The 21,746-nt window shown below is 47.4% G+C and overlaps 1 protein-coding gene across 1 annotated transcript in view; it reads left to right on the forward strand.

Moving 5' to 3' along the window:
• The first annotated feature begins 1,394 nt into the window (after positions 1-1,394).
• Positions 1,395-21,746, forward strand: part of LOC122368296 (protein spaetzle 3-like) — a 42,234-nt gene continuing 21,882 nt past the window's right edge. Inside the window, exon 1 of the mRNA XM_043342103.1 lies at positions 1,395-1,628. Within this exon, the coding sequence (XP_043198038.1) occupies positions 1,614-1,628 (15 nt within the window). The 5' untranslated portion in view covers positions 1,395-1,613. The remainder of the gene's footprint in view (positions 1,629-21,746) is intronic.

Consider the following 21,746-nt stretch of genomic DNA (forward strand, 5'->3'; position numbering starts at 1 on the left):
CGTCTTTCCGAATTTCGCTGAACAAACCCTCGTGCACTGTTTGCCGCTATGCCGCTGAAAATTCACGTCTGTCGCTGATCGATTATCGATTGCAGCCAATAATCCGCAACCTTCGACATATTCCATGCATCCCACGCGCATACCCAGGCTTGTTGGGTGGGTTTTCGCGCTAGAGTGATTCTTAGAATGCCACTCTCAGTTGTTACTTTCATATGGAACAGTGATTGTTGATGGCTGGGGACAGCGCTAAGTATAGCTACTAATTGTGGAACCTCGACCTTCGGGATGCCCGTATGTTCGAAATACCTTTGGAAAACCAGGTCAAACATACTTTCCAATGCTACTTCGAGCTACGTTTTCCGTAGATTTGCGGCACATGCTGCTCCATTCGTGCCATAGATTGGAATAACCCATATTCCAATTTAATGATTAGGTGATCCGGGATAATTCGCACGTGACTAATTCGGAAACACGCACAGTCGTATTTAGTAACGCGACGGTAACTCTTAAAACATCGTAACATCGTCATTTAGCAAGTAAATTATGGACGATTGCCAATCACTTCTCTGCACGGATGGAATACCTATTACCAATTACCTTTTACCGTTACTCAGCTAAGAGCTGCTTTTCGTAATTAACCAGTCAGTAAACTTCCCTTTGGATATCCCGCGAAACCTCGCAGAATGCATTTCCTGGTGAAAACATCCTGTTCGAAATTAGATAAAGTTATGCGATAGAGCAAAATCGAGGTGCATTATTTCGGTCAGCTCGCTGATAAAAAGACGCTTATTTTCTATTCAAAATGAATTGAAGACTTCCTGGTAACTTCATCGGTAGAAGTTTCCAAATTGTGAAGGCAATTGACGTCACAGACTCAAGTTAGGATCCGGCCCAACTTTAAAAGCAGAGGCTTCTGGCGTTCAGACTCATACGAGATTAGTATGAACGGCAGAAACTGTTGTTACATTGATGCTGCGTAAGTCGGGAGTACGAAACTATTGCTACATTGCATATTGTGTAAGTTGAGCGTATGATACTTTCCACAGCAGGTCGTGGACTCTTTAAAATTCCTTCTGAGCTGGAAATACCTTTATTCACTATACCATATCATATCACCAATAAGCATTCAACGGAATCGAGCAAGTATTGAGGTCGACGCTTAACGAGAAAGCAGGTCATTTGCGATGAAGTTAGAGAAAAAGATTTTTGACCTGTCAAAGCCGGTTGAATCTGGAGCTGCCGAGCTGCTGCCCGTCACTGGTGCCGGACCTTGTGACGTCACTGCTGCAGGAGTTGATGACGTCACTGGTAGTAGCGTGAGAGGCGGTCTGGGATTACCGCTCTGGGAGGAGAGAGGGGGGAGAGGGCGGGAGGCTGGCCGACGGGAGCGGGTCAGTCGGCGGCGGCGGCGGGCGGCGGCGGGTGCGGGGAGAGAGAGCGGGAGAGAGGAGCGGAGGAGAGGGGGGCAGAGGTCACTGACGTCACCACCGCCAGCTGCTCAAGGTCACCAAAGGTCATCAGAGTCCATCCAAGGTCACCGACGAGCCGTCAAGGGTCAGTGAAAGTTTCACAAAATTATCTCCCGGAGGTGGAAGGCAGGGATCCAGATCAAGATGAAAACGTTACTGGTGAGTAGCCCGCGCTGAATTGGGAGACCAGTTACAAATTTACTACTTTTCAGAGATTTCCTGTAGCATTCGTGCGACATTGCGCAGTTTTTGCTTACCTACCACTTGTAATTGTTCTTTAGAACACCTCAGCCCTCACACGTTGTATCGTTGCGTGATACCGAAGGGCGCAAACTGACTTCTTGCTCTCTTTTTTCGCAATTTACCCGTCGCAGTGAAGTCAGGCATTCGAACTAAAGCATGTTCATTGCCAAAAAAAAAAACTATTGCCAATCACTTTTCGACTCTTTGATTGACACGGCAAAAGCTAATGTGCCTCCTTACATTTGATTATTGTTTTTCGGCGTTTCTTTCCTGCTCTTAACCCTCACACCTATAGGGTGAGTGGTCGAAGGGACCTCGGTTTTTCGCAAATAACTCGCGTAAAAACCGTCCGTCCGATCACGACGACACCCTCAAAATAATCCATTTTACACCTACTCTGCAAATGTCATGACCCTGACCCAAATGACCTTTGACCTGTGAACTATTTTTCGAGAATACCTATGTCTGGCCGGAATCGCGATTCGGCGTATGTCAGCTAGCATTATCAGCGCGTTTACAGTATTTTTGTAGTTTTTAACGTTCAAGTATGTCAAATAAAGCCCCATGCATTAGGGTGAGTGTCAATGTCACCTGAAAGTCAGGTCAGGTCATAGACCTTTGATGACCTCGGCTCACTTTTTCGAGTTTTACATGTTTCTAGGCTAGTGTTTGGAGCTGAATTCAAATTTAGCAACCATTTGAACATTTACGAAGTAGTTTCGGTTTCTTTGTAACATGTACGAAGCTGTCAGAGGCGGTTGACACCTACTAAGAATACTCGGCAGGACCCCTACTGGTTGACCTGACCTGACCCGATCTGGCCTAAATGCCTGAAGTCATCATCTGTGATCAAAACTTACATGGTATTCGTGATCGGCACTCCGACAGACCCCATAGAAGCCCCACTTTACGACGTTCTAACAGGTCCCGATTTTCCCGACTTTTGGGTCAATGACCTGACCTGGAAGGCCAACCAATGACCTAGGACCTTAAAATTGGGTATCATCGGCTTCCTCTCGTCACGGGCAACACGCTCCTTTTTCTGTGAAGCTCTAGCTCAATCAGGGACGAAACGGCAGGGTAGGGGGCCCAACGGACTCCCCCCCCCCACCCACCCACACACACACCCTTATACGTTCAAGGCTGGCAACACACCAATACTGGCGAGGGTTAAACTGGCTGGAGGTAGGTACCGGTGATCTTTTTCACAGCGGTATTCGCCGTTATATTCCAAACACATCACATTCACTCCCCTTCACAGTGACTCGTTACATTCTAATTCGACAGTCCGATGTTTGTAACAACCAGTACCTATTGCCGGCATTTTTGAAGGTTAGCTCCTTGCTCTTCCTCGTTATTTATTTATGTTTTGTTATCCCCCAAGCAGCTTCGGTAGCATCGTCCGGGAGGCTTTACCACTCATGTCAGCCTTTCGAGAACTCATCAGAACAGATCGCCACGTGCAGAAATGTGCTGACATCTGATAACTTCGTCAGCATTTAACCGTTATTCATAGCTACTTATTCCAGTCTTCTAACATTCCCTTCATTCTCCGCATTTCACAATTTTCCTCGGGTAAAGTCAGTCGTGCTCGTATCTCGGACATCTACCGCCATCCAGTGACTAATGGTAGCGCCCTGAACTGGCCTTTCCGATATCCTGGCGATGGCAGTCGCCCGTCACGACTTCTGACCGCGAGGAGCGGCGGGGTGAGCTGTGGGGAGACACCTAGTGCGGCGCCGCTGGAACGGCTGCCCAGTGCACGTGACACAGGGCGGCTGGGTGTGTGAGGAATGGGGAGACACCGCAGGTCCCCACGGCGACGTCGCTGGAACGGTTGAACGTGACACAACCGCTAAGACGGCTGAGCGGGACACAGCAGCTAGTTTTGATGACGTCACTGGGGCAACTTTCTGTGACGGTTTTTTGCAAGATTGATTGCGTGTGGTCACTAAAATTAATGCAAGTCTGCATGTTATGCAAGATAAAAGCTCTACGTTTTTTGTATAAGGAGAAAAGTATGGTTGAAGTTTTACGGCGGAATACCGGATACCGAATATATGTTGCAGGCACTTTAGAAAATCAGTCATTTTGTAAAATGCCTAGGCATTTTGCAAAATGCCTGATTTTCCAGGCTTTTTGCAAAAAGCCTAGGCATTTTACAAAATGACTGACTCTCCAGTCATTTTGCAAAATGCCTAGGCATTTTACAAAATACCTAGCCATTTTACAAAATAACTGAGCAGCGTGTTGTAGATACGAGTACCTAATTATATACGTTTTGGTAGCGAGTAGGTGGACCGAGGAGTCCAGCATTATACCAGAGGAGTCCAGCTGTGGGAAGTCCATACCTACCTCTCTCTATTTTGAGAAGTGCAGGCCCGCGACATTTCCAACCCCCACGTCAGCGACGCTGCTGGATTTAAAATGATCGATCTGGAGCGTCAACAAACGACTGGCCCTATGCCGGCCTATATCTGTAAAACCATTAGAGGTCGCGAGGATTCGATCCCACACACTTAGGCGTTAGTGTCTTCTGAAACCAACGCTCTCGTCCTACGCCAAGCGACCTGATGATTCTCCCGATGTGGAGACGTTCGTATAATTGCATGCAGATTGATATCAATCTCGTACATGCAGATTCCGGACAATTTCAAATCGGCTCAAAATGGGCATATAGACCAAACAGGATACGCTGATCACGAATCCGAAGTCTGTTCCGCGGCACATATGAAACTTTTCCCGGAATTTCCGAATTCCGAATCTGCATGCGGATTCCGGACAATTTCAAATCGGCTTAAAATGGGCATATAGACCAAACAGGATACGCTGATCACGAATCCGAAGTCCGTTCCGCGGCACATATGAAACTTTTCCCGGAATTTCCGAATTCCGAATCTGCATGCGGATTCCGGACAATTTCAAATCGGCTCAAAATGGGCATATAGATCAAACAGGATACGCTGATCACGAATCCGAAGTCCGTTCCGCGGCACATATGAAACTTTTCCCGGAATTTCCGAATTCCGAATCTGCATGCGGATTCCGGACAATTTCAAATCGGCTCAAAATGGGCATATAGACCAAACAGGATACGCTGATCACGAATCCGAAGTCCGTTCCGCGGCACATATGAAACTTTTCCCGGAATTTCCGAATTCCGAATCTGCATGCGGATTCCGGACAATTTCAAATCGGCTCAAAATGGGCATATAGACCAAACAGGATACGCTGATCACGAATCCGAAGTCCGTTCCGTGGCACATATGAAACTTTTCCCGGAATTTCCGAATTTCGAATCTGCATGCGGATTCCGGACAATTTCAAATCGGCTCAAAATGGGCATATAGACCAAACAGGATACGCTGATCACGAATCCGAAGTCTGTTCCGCGGCACATATGAAACTTTTCCCGGAATTTCCGAATTCCGAATCTGCATGTGGATTCCGGACAATTTCAAATCGGCTCAAAATGGGCATATAGACCAAACAGGATACGCTGATCACGAATCCGAAGTCCGTTCCGCGGCACATATGAAACTTTTCCCGGAATTTCCGAATTCCGAATCTGCATGCGGATTCCGGACAATTTCAAATCGGCTCAAAATGGGCATATAGACCAAACAGGATACGCTGATCACGAATCCGAAGTCCGTTCCGCGGCACATATGAAACTTTTCCCGGAATTTCCGAATCCCGAATCTGCATGCGGATTCCGGACAATTTCAAATCGGCTCAAAATGGGAGGAAAGGGAATTCGGAAATTCCGGGAAAAGTTTCATATGTGCCGCGGAACGGACTTCGGATTCGTGATCAGCGTATCCTGTTTGGTCTATATGCCCATTTTGAGCCGATTTGAAATTGTCCGGAATCCGCATGCAGATTCGGAATTCGGAAATTCCGGGAAAAGTTTCATATGTGCCGCGGAACGGACTTCGGATTCGTGATCAGCGTATCCTGTTTGGTCTATATGCCCATTTTGAGCCGATTTGAAATTGTCCGGAATCCGCATGCAGATTCGGAATTCGGAAATTCCGGGAAAAGTTTCATATGTGCCGCGGAACGGACTTCGGATTCGTGATCAGCGTATCCTGTTTGGTCTATATGCCCATTTTGAGCCGATTTGAAATTGTCCGGAATCTGCATGCAGATTCGGAATTCGGAAATTCCGGGAAAAGTTTCATATGTGCCGCGGAACACACTTCGGAGTCGTGATCAGCGTACCCTGTTTGGTCTATATGCCCATTTTGAGCCGATTTGAAATTGTCCGGAATCTGCATGCAGATTCGGAATTCGGAAATTCCGGGAAGAGTTTCATATGTGCCGCGGAACAGACTTCGGATTCGTGATCAGCGTATCCTGTTTGGTCTATATGCCCATTTTGAGCCGATTTGAAATTGTCCGGAATCCGCATGCAGATTCGGAATTCGGAAATTCCGGGAAAAGTTTCATATGTGCCGCGGAACGGACTTCGGATTCGTGATCAGCGTATCCTGTTTGGTCTATATGCCCATTTGGAGCCGATTTGAAATTGTCCGGAATCCGCATGCAGATTCGGGATTCGGAAATTCCGGGAAAAGTTTCATATGTGCCGCGGAACGGACTTCGGATTCGTGATCACTGATCAGCGTATCCTGTTTGGTCTATATGCCCATTTTGAGCCGATTTGAAATTGTCCGGAATCTGCATGTACGAGATTGATATCAATCTGCAGGCAATTATACGAACGTGATGTGGAGCTTGATATTTTTAACTGGGACCATGCAAGTAGGTACTCAAAGCTGTCAAACAAAGACACAATCAAACAAAGACTACATTCATTCGTTTACATGTAATTGTACATCAACCGGGCCTGCCTATTGACTAGGGCCGGTCTCCGGCTGGTTTTGTTAGGTCTAGTTTCAGGCAGAACATGAACGGCGTTGATGTACTTGGGAGTTTTTACAGCGTTAACTAAACAATGCTTTATGCTACAGCCGAGTCTGCAACTCAACCAGGTCGTTACTCAGCATTGTCGTCATCACAGAGCTTCAAATCGATCAGTTACAGGCTGAACACGTACCTATAGGGTATAGGAAGACGTCCAAAAACTGTTGGCCATAGTATCTGTAGTGGGATCTACGTTCCATGCTGGTCAGGCATTTTGCAAAATTCCTAGTCATTTTGTAAAATGGCTAGCCATTTTGAAAAAAAAAACCTGGTTGCGTTCAGTCATTTTTCAAACAGCCGTCTTTTTGTAAAATGCCTAGGCATTTTACAAAATGACTGATTTTCTAAAGTGCCTGCAACATATATATGTTTGGTCCGTTGATACCTCAGGAACTTAAGCAGTTATTTATGGTAGGTTTTCCACCATTCGAACGAGAGGACCGTTACTTTGTTGTTAAATATTACATTAATTTATTTTACCTCAGGGTTTACCACTCACGTAAACCCAAACGGGTACGCATGTTTATGAAATTCTCAAATCTATATAATGCTACTACAATTATTACAAAATATACTGAGCTGCTAGCTGCGGGTGACCGAACTCTCCCAATGTTACGCTGGCTTGGCTTTGGAACCGCAGCAGACGGCGGAGGTCAAGGTCACTGCTTAGGCGGCGGCGGATTTGTTGCGCCCGGGCACCACCAGGGCGCGCGCAGCGTCGGGCCGGTGATTGTGAAACAGAAGCCAGGTGGCGGGTATCTAGTTGCCAGGCTGATTTGATCCCTCAAAGTCGAAATGTGGGCTACTGAATCGTTTCCCAGCCACCCTTCCCAAGTGGGGCACACATGGGCCCTAATTGGATACCAAACTGGGAGTCACCTGGGCTGCCCACCAAGGACCCAGGTGGGCATGTCATGAGCGTCCAACTGGGTCCAATCTGGGCGCCCCTGACGGGGCCCATGTGGGGCCCAGCTGAGACCTGTATTGAGCCGCATATGGGCGTGCCCAATTGGGACCCAGCTGGGAATAAATGGGTCCAACACGGGCCTTCCCAGATGGAACTCATATTGACGTATCTATCACGCATGCAAATAATCCCACATGAGTTTTAACTGGAATTTGGGACGCAGCTTATATCGTCCATTATTTCCGCGTGAGCCGTGACTCCCTATACCCTAAGAACACTGTAATCACACGTGGGAGGGCTCACCCTTTGCCTCTCACTAGATCTCCAGAGATATTCGAACTCAAGACCCTTGGAACGTCAAAGTCAGTTGATCCAATGACGCCAGCATTGCTGAAGCAGTCGGCGGGAGCGGTGCCGCGTCTGCTGCTGCCGTCAGTATAGGGCCGGTGATACTTCCCTGATCCCTCGCTGCCGTCAGTACGGCCGGTGATACTTCCCCACTGCCAAGGCCGTATAAGAGAGGTAGAATCATCCCACATTTTCCAATGGACCGGTCGCTAAGCATTAGCGTGACGTCACTGGTGGAGACCGCGCGGCGCCCGGCTCCAAGCCGTACGTCGGGTACATTTGGCACTTTATCGTTGTTGTTACTGAACGAAACGACAACTAATGACTCTTAATAACTTTTTTACCCACCTAAAGCTGATTTCCTTGCCGATACATTGCCGACCCGAGCCCCAGGGTTGACAATCTTGGGATATGGGTCGGATGGGCGACCTCGCGACGGGAGAAGGAACGATTGCAATTGTTGTGTCCCGCACCGCCGATTGCATTCTCTGACTCTATCAGCGCCCGGAGGGGGGGGGGGGGCAGGGGACACGTGCCCCCATCGGATCAGGGGGCCTCTCGGGCCCGAGGGGCCCTGCGACGCCAATTGGCGACTGAGTGTCCAAGCTGGCATTTTCGACTCAGAAGGGCCCCACAGAGCTCGAAAGAACACCTTATGTGCTCCGAATAGCCACACTTCTCTCCATTAGAGCCACACACCGGCTTTGTATTGTTCCTTGTCGGCATTTGAGGGCCCCTTGCCGGCCTCTCAGGGCCCATTGGCGACCTCTGAGAGCTTCTTGCCGGCCTCTGAGGGCCCTTACCGGCCTATCAGGGACCAACAGCTGTAAGGGTTCCACACACGCCTGTGATGACCCCCTAAACCAATGGTTGAAGGCCCCCACAACGGCGCCTGCGAGGGCCCTCACCGGTGGCTGTGAAAGCCCCAAACCGAAGCCCAGCTGAGGGCCCCACACTGCCACCTCTGAGTTCAACCGGTACCCCTGAATGAAGTTCCAAAGGCCCAAACCAGTGCTTCTTAAGGCCATATATCGGCGGCTCTGAGGGCTCAACGCCGGAGCCTCTGACGGCCTAAGACGGGACCTTCGCATCGGACGGCCACTCACCGATGACTTTTGAGGGCCCCACACCGACGACTCTGAGGGTCCCCACCGGCGTCTGAGAGTACTTTGCTGGTCTCTGAGGACTCCACAGTCCACAGGGCTTCTGAAGACACCGCAGACCTCTTGAGGGCCCTTTGTCGGTCTCTGAGAGCCCCTGTCGGCTTATAAAGGGTTCGAGCCAGCGGCTCTAAGGGTCCCACACCCGGCTGTGATGACCCCACACTGCAGTGTCTCTGAGGGCCCACAATGGCAACTGTGAGGACCCTCACCAGCGCCTCTGAGGGCCACCTACTAGCACCTCAGAGGGCCCACAGCGGTACATCTGAGGCCCCGCACCAATGCCTCCGAGGGTCTCACACCGGTACCTACCTGTGTGAGGGCTCACACCAGTGCCTCCAAAGGCTTCATAACCGGCGGCCCTGAGGGCTGAGGGCACTACACCGGTGATTTTTGGGGGCCTACCGAATGCACAACACAATCCCTTAGTCTCGCTGAGATTCTATCCCAATCCCATATCGGCTTCTATCCCAATTCCGGCTCAACTAATTAGCAGCCCCCCCCCCCATGGGTCAGCGGCGCCGCGCCGGTGTCGGTGCCGGGGGCCAGCGCCATCGGGGCGGCAGTCGGCCACGCGCAGTGCGCACTCAATGGTTAACGCTTAGCACCGGCGGCTAGCGCACGCCCGTCGTGTTATCGGCCGTGAGCCGCTCCAAAACTGGCAGTAACTGGTCGATATAACGATATAGGCATTAAGCAGATGAGGAGATGAAGGTGGATTGATGACCGGCAAGGTTTTGTGCTTTACGAGGGCGAAGGGTCGAAGTCGGCTGCTGCCCTGAGCGGATTTTATCAGATGCCGGTTCACTATGACCTTTATCCGGGTCCTGGTCCGCTGACGCACTCTTGGAGAGCCGAATCACAGCAAAATTCCATCCGCGACTGCATCTATAGTCTTACATTCAGAAAAGGCTTACGCTTTTCTGAAAACGTCTGCGTTTGGCCTTCTACGGGCTAGGCCGGCCGGCCGGCCGGCCCCGATTGGCGATCCACCAGTGACGTCACCGGTAGTGTTAAGCTGATTGGCGAATAATACATGGGGAAAACCGGGACGACATCCCCCTGCCCACTGCCGTCAGTATAGGGCCGGTGATACTTCACTCGCTGCCGTCAGTACGACCGGGGATACTTCCCCCGCCGCCGTCAGTAGGTGATCCGTGATACTTCCCTCGCTGCCGCGTTCTCCCGCGGTGGGACTGGTGCTGCGCGGCACAAGAAACATGCAAGGACGCTTTCCACTTCTTGTATGCACGAATGACTGCAAAACTCCCCATTCACTAAGCCGCACTTGCAGGAGGTCTGTGCACTATCGTTCCCAGCCATGACCTCCTGCTGTGCATGCCGGAGATTGCTGAACCCGGGGTATGTTGAGTGAAGGGTAGGACGAACTATGGTATATATTTTTGGTATAGCTACTAGAAAAGCTATATGTAGTCGAGGCTGCTACATATTTAATTCAAACTAGAATACGATACCACTCATGTTCGGCAATATACATCAGGCATACGTTGTGACGCGCACATTTCTATTAAAATTTCTTTTTTCGCTGGCATTCCACACACCGCTTATAGACATTTCAGGAAATGCCGGATTTCAGCCGATGCCTACGCCATATGTTTCAATGGGGAACGGAAGAATCACTCAGGTGTGTGTCACTCTGGGTCTAGGTGTCATTCTGGGCATCAGAGTGTCTAAACTCTGAGTCTGGACATGGGGTCACTTTGGAGTGTCACGATAAGAACACCGTAATAATACATACTCCGCCGGAGTATGTATTTTACGATGTATTTACGATGTATTTTACGATGCATACCGGAGTAACTCCGGTATGCATCGTTATGTTCTTCTTTCGTGGCTTACATATTATATCGTGGTAAGACTTTCCAGTTGTTGTTTTTTCTGTTTGCTCGTTGCGGATAACCCTCCATACCATGATACCGTGATTTAGAGAAAATGCTACTGGAGAGCTCCCTCAGGTATTATCTTCTGTATTATAGCTATCAGTACCTCACATCCCCCCGATTATCTGTTTATCGTGATGATGGATGTTGCTTATTCTGTGATATTACGGCCGTTTTTAGACAGGGAATTCACATACCGCGGTCCAGACCCCTCCGCAGATCAGCCGAGCGTTAAAATCCACCTCTGAACACTACATCGGCATCTTTACCGCTCGGCCCACTGAGCTGCTCTCGCCTCATATTGTACTATTGGTCTCAAGATAAGGGTCCAGGCGACCTGTAGGTTTGATGCGGTGAATACCCCCGCCTTCGCCACACTCGCTCGGTGCTACGGAGCTCCGATCTCGCGACCGGTCACCTGTACTTGTAGACTGTGCCGCATGACATAGCAGTCGAGCGGGCCAGCGGAGCTTAGGCGGAAACTAGCGCCGCGTTTGACAGAGAAGGACGCTCACCATTCCGGCGGGAGGGCCGCTCGCCATTTTAACTCCGTGTAGCGTCTCGCTGACAATGAAAGACACTACAGGACGACAATATAGGGTTCGACAAAAGTTATGTCCACTACCTATGACAAAACTTTCCTGTTCCTAATCGTGTCCACGCCTGAGGTATGACGATTCAGGCTGCACTCCTGCATTGCACGGTCCTTGGCCGCAGAACATGAGGTGACGAACGGACCTCGGGTCACGTATCACCGAGCTACGGCCAGTTTCACAGAGATTGTCCACCTGAACGGCTGCGTCGCTACGTGAATGTATGAAATTTTTATCAAGGGAGCTGAACCAGACATGTCGGCATGCTCCAGGCCGAAATGACACAGCGTGTCATTGCTGATTGGTTGGGACATCTGCCTGTTGTTTTTGTTTGCAAGTCTTAATTACAGACGAACTGTCTGCACAGTCCGGTGTTGGTGGGATAAGCATACGGCTGCTGGCAGTGTTGCTGATCGTTCCAGTTTGCCGGCGTGCGCCTACCATTTCAAACGTTACAGAAATCGCATTGAAAAAGACGACCGGGGAGAGGGGCCAGTAGTTGGCGACAAAATTGGCCAAGCGGCTCGCGCTGAAGCGCTATCCACGCCAGGTCATCGCACTGCCAAGGCCTAGCAGTGGTGCGAATTGAACGTGCCAGACTTCTGAAGGAAAGAGATGCTAGCTGGCTGCCCTCCGGACCTCATCCTGATCGACGAATTTCGGGCTGTCGTCCAGCAGGACCTGGACAAACAGAAGCCGGCGGCCAACCTCGGCGCCTTGTCCGGTTACAGCTCAAACGGGCATGATAAAAAAAATACAGCCGTACTTACTGCACAACCTAGTTGCCAACATGCAAATTTGCGTTCGTATGTAAGTCCCTGTTCGTGGGGAATAAACTGAACGCTAAAGAGAATCGCTGTCCCCTATGTAGTAACTTAGAGAGAACATTTTTTTAGGATACAACTTTTGCCGAACCATGTAGCTCACGCATCATTCATTGCAGTTTCACCTTAGACTGCAAGACGTGGCAATTTGTTTAGGACATAGCAATTAATGTTGTCATGATCGGCATACCGCCGAGAACGTCACTATTTATATCATTATCTTAGCGGTTTCATATTTCAACCTTCACAACTTTTAATTTCCTTCTGTTTCATATAATTTCATTTATGGCGCTGAACAAGTGTTGAACAGTTCATTTCAATAACTGCATTGTTAAACCTCCGGTAGGGTTAACCATTAAACAATATGTTAAGTGTTACTCTAGCCCCGTTCGCTATGTGTTCGCTTTATAATTTTATCAAACGTGGTATCATTCCAAGAAAGCACTAATAGTGTAGAGTGTAGAAGACATTCCAACTGATGGGACTCGAAGCGATGCAGCTAGGTAATGCATAAGGTTGATTGGCGAATTTCAGCTTGTAGACAAGACTAGGAAACGTTCTCAAAAATCAAATCCACACGTAACAAACATATTTCAAGAGTGCACGTATCTCGTTGTCGTTGTATCCGTTATTCCTCGTCGGACCTATCGGCTTTCTGAATACCGAGAGGGGTCTAGAGTGTGTGTGTGGGCGGGGACCCCACCGCCGTTTCGCCCATTATTAAGCTAAAAGCCTTGCAACCAGCGATTCACAATCAAGTTAAAAGTGTCAGATTAACCCGCGCCCTGGTGGGGTCTGTTTATAACGCGACCTGGTGGGGGGGGGGGGCTATTTCTTGCCCCCCCCCCCTCGTATCTCCGAAACTACTGGACGGATCCGCAAATTCAAACGGCGTTCGAAAGGCCTGTCAAATTTGTCGAGGGAAACCAAATTTCATTGACCTCGGGGTCACCGATGACGTCACAGGTCAGGTCAAAGATGAAATGTTTCGCCGTTCACGGGTCTTCTAGGGAATGCGCTATAACACCGAGGAAAACGCATTTTGTCGAGAATCAGCGGTAGGGCGTCAGTTGCCTAGTAGATATGTTGCTATTAGAGGTCACTGGCAATACCAGATCAGGTCACAGGTCAGGTCACCAAGGGTCACAGGTCAGGTCACATGAGCCCAACTTTACTAAGGTTGTGTGATGCATGTTTTATGGCCAATTTTTCATTTCCAACTCAATGGTGTTGGTTATAAGACTATCAGGTACGGCTAAGGTCACTTTCTGGTGAGGTTCAGGTCAAGGTCAGGTCAAGGTCAGGCCAAAAAAGGTCAAATTTTAAAGTTGGTAGTTTTGCATAAAATGGGTATTGATTCGATGCAGCTTGTCACGGGGAGTCTAATGGTGGTCTTTGTTTCGCGCTACGGGGTCTAGAATTGCTAAAAATTGAGTTTGAAAATTTGACGTCATCAATTTTGAACAGTTTTTTCGCTATAACTTCGCCAAAAAAAGAGGTATCAATCTCAAATTTGGTATGTGGATGGAAGGCGGTAAGGACTATCACATATATTCCGGTTTTTGCGAAATTCAAAAAACTTTTTGGATTTTTCGATTATTATATAAAAAAATCTATTTTTTGATTTTTGGGGGTCAAAATCCAAAAATTTAAAAAGTCTGAGGTAGCAGTTTTGTAGCCCTGTCCAATCTACAGCTTTTATGTCTCTATCATTTTCTGTATTTGCAAAGCTATAGGCCTGACAGCTCTTCCCGCGAAACCCTTTTTTGGGTCGAAAACGGCAGAACATGACGTCACTCTGACGTCATTTCCGGCCAACCCATCATAGCATTTGGAAAATTTTTGGTCACAATGTGTGAAATTGATGTCCGGGAGGGAACTGAAAGTTTGGTGACGATCGGCTCAGCGGTTCTGGAGATATATTGAAAGGTCTGGAGGGGGGGGGGCAAAAAATAGCCCCCCCCCCACCAGGTCGCGGGTTAACATGTGACCTCTGAGGTCAGGTCACTTGCACAAGTGCAGGGTGTTCATACACGAATGACATAAAGTAAGCCCCCGCTGGAGCTCCAAATGATCGCCGGCCATCGTGCAGACGAAGCCTTCGACGACTCACGGCAGCGTTCAGTTCATCAAGGGTCTTGGACTCTTGAGTTCGCTCCGCAATTTGAGTTGCTTGAGGTTAAACGGTTAAGTCCAAGCAGGAAAAATGCAGACTGCAGAGTGACCAGGGGTGCTGGGAGCTTGTTCAGTTGCTCGAAGGTGAAGAGAGTCTAGCAATTCTTCAGTAATCTGTCCAGTATTCACGTTTGCAATGGCTTAAGAAACCTGGGAAGGCATTTTTAAATATATGGACTAGTGATGTCAATTACAGAAAGTCGTGATACCGATACCAAACCAAATACCAACAGGAACCGTGGGAAAATACCGAAACCGAACCGACTTGGGAATATCAGGGAAATACCAACTTTTTACCAAAGTCACAGTCTCTTTTACAGTAGCAAGGATTCACAATACCAACAAAATACCAAATGTGTTAGGTATAGTCCGTTTTTTTTATGTTCGACCCTCACTGTAAACATCTTTTTTGGAAACAGCACGATAATTGCTAGCTGAATTACTGAGAAAACTGGTTAGCGCACTTTGTATTGGAGATATGAACTAATATTTTCAAAATAAGCTAACACCGATTATATACTGTTACGTTAAACGCCGTGCGATTTACTAATTAGTTCGGTTATACTTCCTGACAAGTCCTCGATCCTTGTGAGGTTGCAAATACCGGGCTGCGAGTCTGGGAAAAAGGAGCCAGGTAGAAATAATTTTGATACAATTGATCGTCTGCGAAATCACTGTGCGCCAACGAGTTTTCTCAGTAATTCAGCTACCAATACTCGTGCTGTGTTCAAAAAGACGTTTATAGTGAGGGTCGAACTTAGAAAAAACGAACTATACCTAGCCTCGAAACGCCAAATACCAAGTTGGTATTGGTATGCCAAAAAGTTGGTATTTGATTGACATCTCTAATATGGTCAATCCTCCACAAGAAGAAACTGAACTGGAAACATTATCGTCCGATCCTAATGACCGTCATCTCCCCTGACAGCATGATGTCGAGGCTGGAAGCGTGCACCTTTTGGCTCACGGCTCAGTGAAGCGGAAGAATGATTCGAAAGGGTGATATTGAGTGGCGAGAAGTAGCTCGCGCTACCGTAAGCACCCGCAAGAATAATACAGGCTCCTTCTCCGAAGAATCCACAAAAGTTGATTCCATACAAGGATGTGCACGGAGCGAAGGTCTTGGCCGAGGTCTGCCGCACGGAGAAGCAAGTTTTCTTCGAGCAACACAACTGATTTCTGTTTGTGCTGTGTAAAATGTGTAAGATTTATCATTCCAACGGTGAGCTGTTTATGCAATATGTCTTACGCCTCTGGCGGGGCTGACTTTATGTCATCTTTTATTGATGACCCTGTAATTTAGAGGATAGCGCGTGGATGTTTAAATGCGGTTATTCCGCACCGAAGACAGTGTTTACAACTGCTTCACGTGCAAAGAGATAAATTTTTCAGATGTCGTGTAACTGATTTTTTAAACGTCTAGACGAGTAACAAACTGTTAAACGTCTAGTAGACATTTCGTCTAGTCTGAAATATGTCGTATTTTTATATAAAATGTATTCTTTACCATTAACCCGCGCCGGGCCGGGGGGGTGTTTGAACACCCCCCCCCCCTGCGGTTTTTCGCAGATATCTCAAAAACGGCGGCGCGGAGCGCCGCCGTTTTTGGCACACCTGTTTGTTCATTTTTTCCGCACATGTTGTGAAAATTTCAGACCCAGGTCACCTTAGGTCAGGTCACCAGGTCACGCCAAGTGACCTCACCTCAGAAAAAATAAGAATGCTCGTCATAGCTATACCGATTGATCGATTGCCTTGAAACTTTCAGCGATTGATAAGAGCAACATTATCTATAAAATGTTCATCTCAGAATTTTGATATCGGTGACCTAAGGTCAGGTCAATTTTGCGACCTCTCCATTATAAGTCAATGGGAGAAAATTGAAAAGCGTCTGTTTTGCACGAACGTTATTCTAGACACTCTCAAACATCGAGATGTAGGTAAAATGGACTCACTGAACCGGAAAATGGCAACTGTGACCCCTCGTTATGTCCCCGAGGTCATCTCAGGTCACGAACAGAATCTAACAGTTTTTCGCTAATAACTTCTGATAGAGACGTGCTAGAGCGCTGAAAACGCCTTAGATGTGTTCGGCCCGACGTTGCGGATCGACTGATATGCAACATGACCTTTTCCGGTCAGGTCATGACCTTGACCTGAGGTCAAATTTTCAAGTTGACCTTTCAAGGTCAAATTATAGTTCATTCGACGCGTCTCGACGAGAGGAACACGATGGTGGCAAAAGTAATGTCATGACTCTTTTGAGTCAAAAGTTATTGCCGAAAAAACGTTTTTCGTAAAAACGGCTATTTTTGGAGTTTTTGCCCCCTGGAGGCTAAACCGTTGACCTGAGGTCAAATCTGAGAACATTAATCAGAAAGGTCTGTAAAAGGGCTATCGAATGCGCTTTTCCGCGGCGCTGTAGCTCTATCGGTTCCCGAGATAGCCGTTGGCAGTTTCCAAAATGTTGAAATAGTGGACATTTGACCTTTGGTGACTTCTGGTGACCTGACCTTTGACCTGACCCAAAAATGACCGAAGTGTTTTCGTCCTTATTTTGGACGTTCTTTCGATTGCCGCTTACCGCGTGTCGCTACGTGGCCCAGGAACCGAGTTAGAAGGGGGGGTGTTCAGACACCCCCCCCCCCCCGGCCCGGCGCGGAATCTCAGAGCACCGGCCCGGCGCGGGTTAAGCGCCCGAAAGATATTGGCGGTACGGGATAAAATTACTTAACCGCTCGTAGGTAGAAAAAATATTTTAAACGTCCGCCTAACCGCTCGACGATTAAGATATTTGTTCTACCTGCTCGCGGTTTCATATATAACAACCTTGTATTTCAGTTGGAACGGTAGTTAATAGATATTAACCCTATTAGTGGCAGGCTCCTGGCTACCCCCTATTAGTGGCAGGGGGGGCTGTTTACGACCCCCCTTGATATCTCGAGATCTAACGGGCCGATTTTCAAAATTCAAACGGCATTCGATTTCGCTCAACGTGATCTACATTTCTAAAAAATAAAAATTAAAAAATGTCAATAGGGGGGGGTAGAGGGGGGTAAAAACGGGCAAATTGCAGATACATTTTAGACTGTTTATCACGGCCAGGTTTCTGAACCAATCTTAACGCAACTTTTGCCGATCGATAGAGAATGAACCAGGAATTCACATGGATCCTAAAAATATGCATTTTCAAAAATCATAGGCGGATACAGATCATTGAGATTGGGGGTACACAAAAAGTATAGTAAATAAGGTTTTTGTTGGTACTGTTTCTAAAAAGGGTAGTAATGGTCTTGTTATGTTATAATTTTCTTATGAGAGAACGACTAAAATTGTATTGGTAATGCATCGGCGGTGTCAGGGCACCTATGTTGGGAGGTAAAACATAACCCCCCTTTTTGGACGCCTGGATCCGCCTATTATAGCAAAAACGTGTCAAAAGAGGATGCACAATAACTGTATATGTTATCACATGATACCTTTTATTCACTGTTCGTAAAACTGGTGCAGCATCGTGATCTTCGCCCAAATGACTCGCTTCACGAATAGGACCCCCCAATTCCCAGTGCTCTGGAGCCGCCCCTGGTGAAGTTATGAACTTGAAATTTTCAGGGAATGTGCCCAATTTAGTTTTAGGAAAAGTCAGAAAATTTCAGCATCGTAGCTTCAGCGGTTTCGGAGATATTCCCGAAAAACCTGAGGGGTGGATAAAAACAACCCCCCCTGCCACTAATAGGGTTAAGCCGCGAGTAGGTAGAACAAATTTTTTAAACGTCGAACCGATAGGCGAGACGTTTAAAATATTTTTCTACCTACGAGTAGTTTAATAATTTTATCCCGTAGCGCTGGCATCTTTCGGTCACTTCAGTTAAAAAATACATTTTATGTAAAAATACGGCATATTTCAGGCTAGACGAAATGTCTACTAGACGTTTAACAGTTGGTTAAACGTCTAGACGTTTAACAAATGAGTTAAACGACATCTGCTGACAATTTTCTCTCTTTGCACGTGAAGCAATTGTAAACACTGTCTACGGTGCGGAATAATGACAAAAAAGCTCCAATATCTATGCAACGTCGGTTATGACGCTGCACATGGTTCACAACGCAAAAGTTGAGCATCGATCTTGCAAGGAGTGAAGCGACACGAGCACGACTCCATGTGCGAACGATAGTCGTAAATCATCTTTTTTTGTCATCAACATGACTTTAAATATTTCCCTTGTTGAATTATGATGGTGAGGGAGGTCACGTCATTGACCTAGCTTTACGTGAACTTCTAGAAATTACGAGACATAAAAGTTGCAAGGTCTCGGAAGAATATGAAGTCCTGTGAGCTTTATTTATCTGCAGAAGTTGACCTAGCAATGGCGGAGTTGCCAACCCGCAATATTTTGGGACCGAGTGAAGTCTTTTATGACGTCATATGTCAGTGACTCGACAAGAATTGAAAATGTTATTGGTCGTTGGTGTCACCAGAGAATCGGCTTGAATCAAGTCAGGTGTCAGTGTGCTATTTTTCAGCTTTCAGGTTTCCTTGTTGAGAGCAATCGCAGGAAGTCTGGGGTAGGTAACACCCGTCACCCTCATCTATGGCAAGTTATGTTTTTGCGGAGCGACCTTCAAAGCTAGCGCGCCCCATGCACTGTCGTGTTTTCAGCGTGCTGTCGGTTTTCCAATATATGGAAGCCAGTTACAGGCGTCTCTTAGTCTCTCATTGGTCAATCGCACACACCACGTGTGGTTTATCAACGACCAATGAGAAGATGAGAAACGCCAGCAAACTGACAGCATGCTGATTTGGTGATCAAAGAGCGCCCTGACCACACCCCTCCCATCTATCGCTGACGCCACGCTCGGTAACTCGTCTCGAGACGCGACTGAGCCAGGCCCTTCGACCGGTTACCGCCGCCGGCATAATTCCGCCTGATTCCGACTGCACAGCTGGACACCACACTGCGGCGAGCGACCCCGCTGTCAGACTCGGGCCGAACGCACCTCCTCCCCTACCCCCACTCCAGCTGTGGCGAGGGTGAGGGTATTCACCGCATCAAACCTACAGGCCGCCTGGACCCTTATCTTGAGACCAATAGTACCTACCGCTTCTTAAGTCAGGTCTCGACGGTTCAGGCGGAGAAACGTCCAAAGCTGCGCGGTCGCTTCCTCCGGAGGTATTTATGCATTTCCTCGCTACGTGGCCACATTTCAGTTGGAAATGTAGCTCGATAATGGCACTGGAACAAATGTGCACGGAAAGAGCCGTGCACATTTGTTGACGAGTAGGAAAGGGTTTTACCTTCACAGTGAAACGTATGTTCCCAGTACCTCATATAGGGGAAAAACACACCTTCATGCGTAAACTTACAAAGCATGCCGATTCGAAATCTTTCATGATATGCGAAAAGCTCACTTACTCGAGTGTACATATAGTGTGTACACTCGAGTGTACTTGAAAACAACGAGGGAAGAGAAACGCTGACCAGAGTACAATTGGGTAATGGGGCCATCTGCAATAGTTGTTACCGCGACTTTTGTGACAAAACCAAGCGTTTCGCCGGAAATGATAACATTTTTTATAATCCATGCGATAATGCGAGTCCTTCATCTCAAGGCAAGTCGATCTGATTACTGCGGGACGCTACTTATTTCGATGCAGTATCTGTGACTGGCACGGCTTATTTCGCTGCAGTATCTGTGGCTGGCACAGTCCGGCCGTAACTGCAGCTCGCCACAGCCATGACTCGGTATAAACTGAGGCTCAGAGCTCCCGTGTACGGGACTTAGAGACTGCACGGGATTTGGAGCTCCGTGTCGTCACACGACCGGAGAGCTCTGTGATTATCAGCGGCTCCGGACCGGGGCTGAGCGGCTTAGGGCCGGCGCCGGGACCTGTTTTTGGCGCTCCTTCCGTGTGGTACGGTCTGATCACCACCCTCCGGGGCGGATTTCACTCTCGGCGTCATTGTTTCACAATGACATGGTGAAACTAAGGAGCAGGAAGGTTTTGTTCGAACAGTCGGGATATATTTCTACCATTTTTTTTCTCAAAGGTGGATATCTAACATCTGTTCTTTTCGAATCTAGCCGTTTAAAAAAACACACTCACACTTTCACATCAAATCGCCTCTTTTTGCAGCACTATACATTGCTTTTTAACCACTATTCTCTATCCGATAGTTTAACCTGTGACTATTTTGTTTGCGTGGATTGAAGTAGCCTTGAAATGCTGACGGAGATAAGAACAGCGGCCAATTCAATAGCATGTCAACAACGAAAGCTGTTCCTTGTCGGTAACCGCACGATTAGACACATAACATGTTACATGTCCGTCGTCCGGCCAATGACTGAGAGATGGCTGACAGATGAATTTTTACCCATTTAAAGGGACCCTCCCACCTTCAAAAAAGTTTATGAATTGGCATGAAAGTGATGTCACTCGGTTCAGAAAGGGCGAAAATGAATATCTACCAAATTTCATCGAAAAATATTCACCCGTTTTCGAGATATAAGACTTTTATTTTTGTTTACTTTTTGGGAAATCCGCTGTTTCTATGACGTCACATAAAGGTTTTCTTTACGTCGCCATTTGGAAGCAATAGTTTGGTATCAAAGTGCGACAAATATTGCGCGAATGATGCGTTTATCTTATCAAGGTCAATATATGATGGCCAATAAAGGATTCCAGGACAATTCTTATGGCATTTCTTCGTATCGCAATTCTTCGTCTGCAAATCTTCGTCAGGGCATTTATTCGTACCTATCGCATTACTTTGTCTCGCACCAGGGTATATGAAAATCGGCTCGCATTTCTTCTTCAACGCAAATATATGCAAGAGTAAGCATTGAGAGACAAATAAATGCACCGACGAAGATTTGTAGACGAAGAAATGCGGACCAAAAATTGTGCTACGAAGAAATGTCATGCGAGGATTCGTTCGGGTACCATGACATTTATGTGATTTCAAAGTCAAGGTTCACAGCTGATCTGCTAAATCAAGCCAAGAATCCAAACTATCAAAAGACTATAAATATTTGTTTGTCTGTCACAGAGGTCTCAAGCAATATAAGGTTGACATATGTTGAATCAAAAATCTACTGCCACAACTCACATCTCCTGCCTTAGTTTATCATTGTTGTTTTAACTTGCTTTCAAGAGAAACAGAAGCCAGTATCTGATATCACTTCAGATGATTGTTT

This window comes from Amphibalanus amphitrite, unplaced genomic scaffold (assembly GCF_019059575.1).
Source record: "Amphibalanus amphitrite isolate SeventyFive unplaced genomic scaffold, NRLGWU_Aamphi_draft 000937F_arrow, whole genome shotgun sequence".
NCBI classification, from domain to species: domain Eukaryota; kingdom Metazoa; phylum Arthropoda; class Thecostraca; order Balanomorpha; family Balanidae; genus Amphibalanus; species Amphibalanus amphitrite.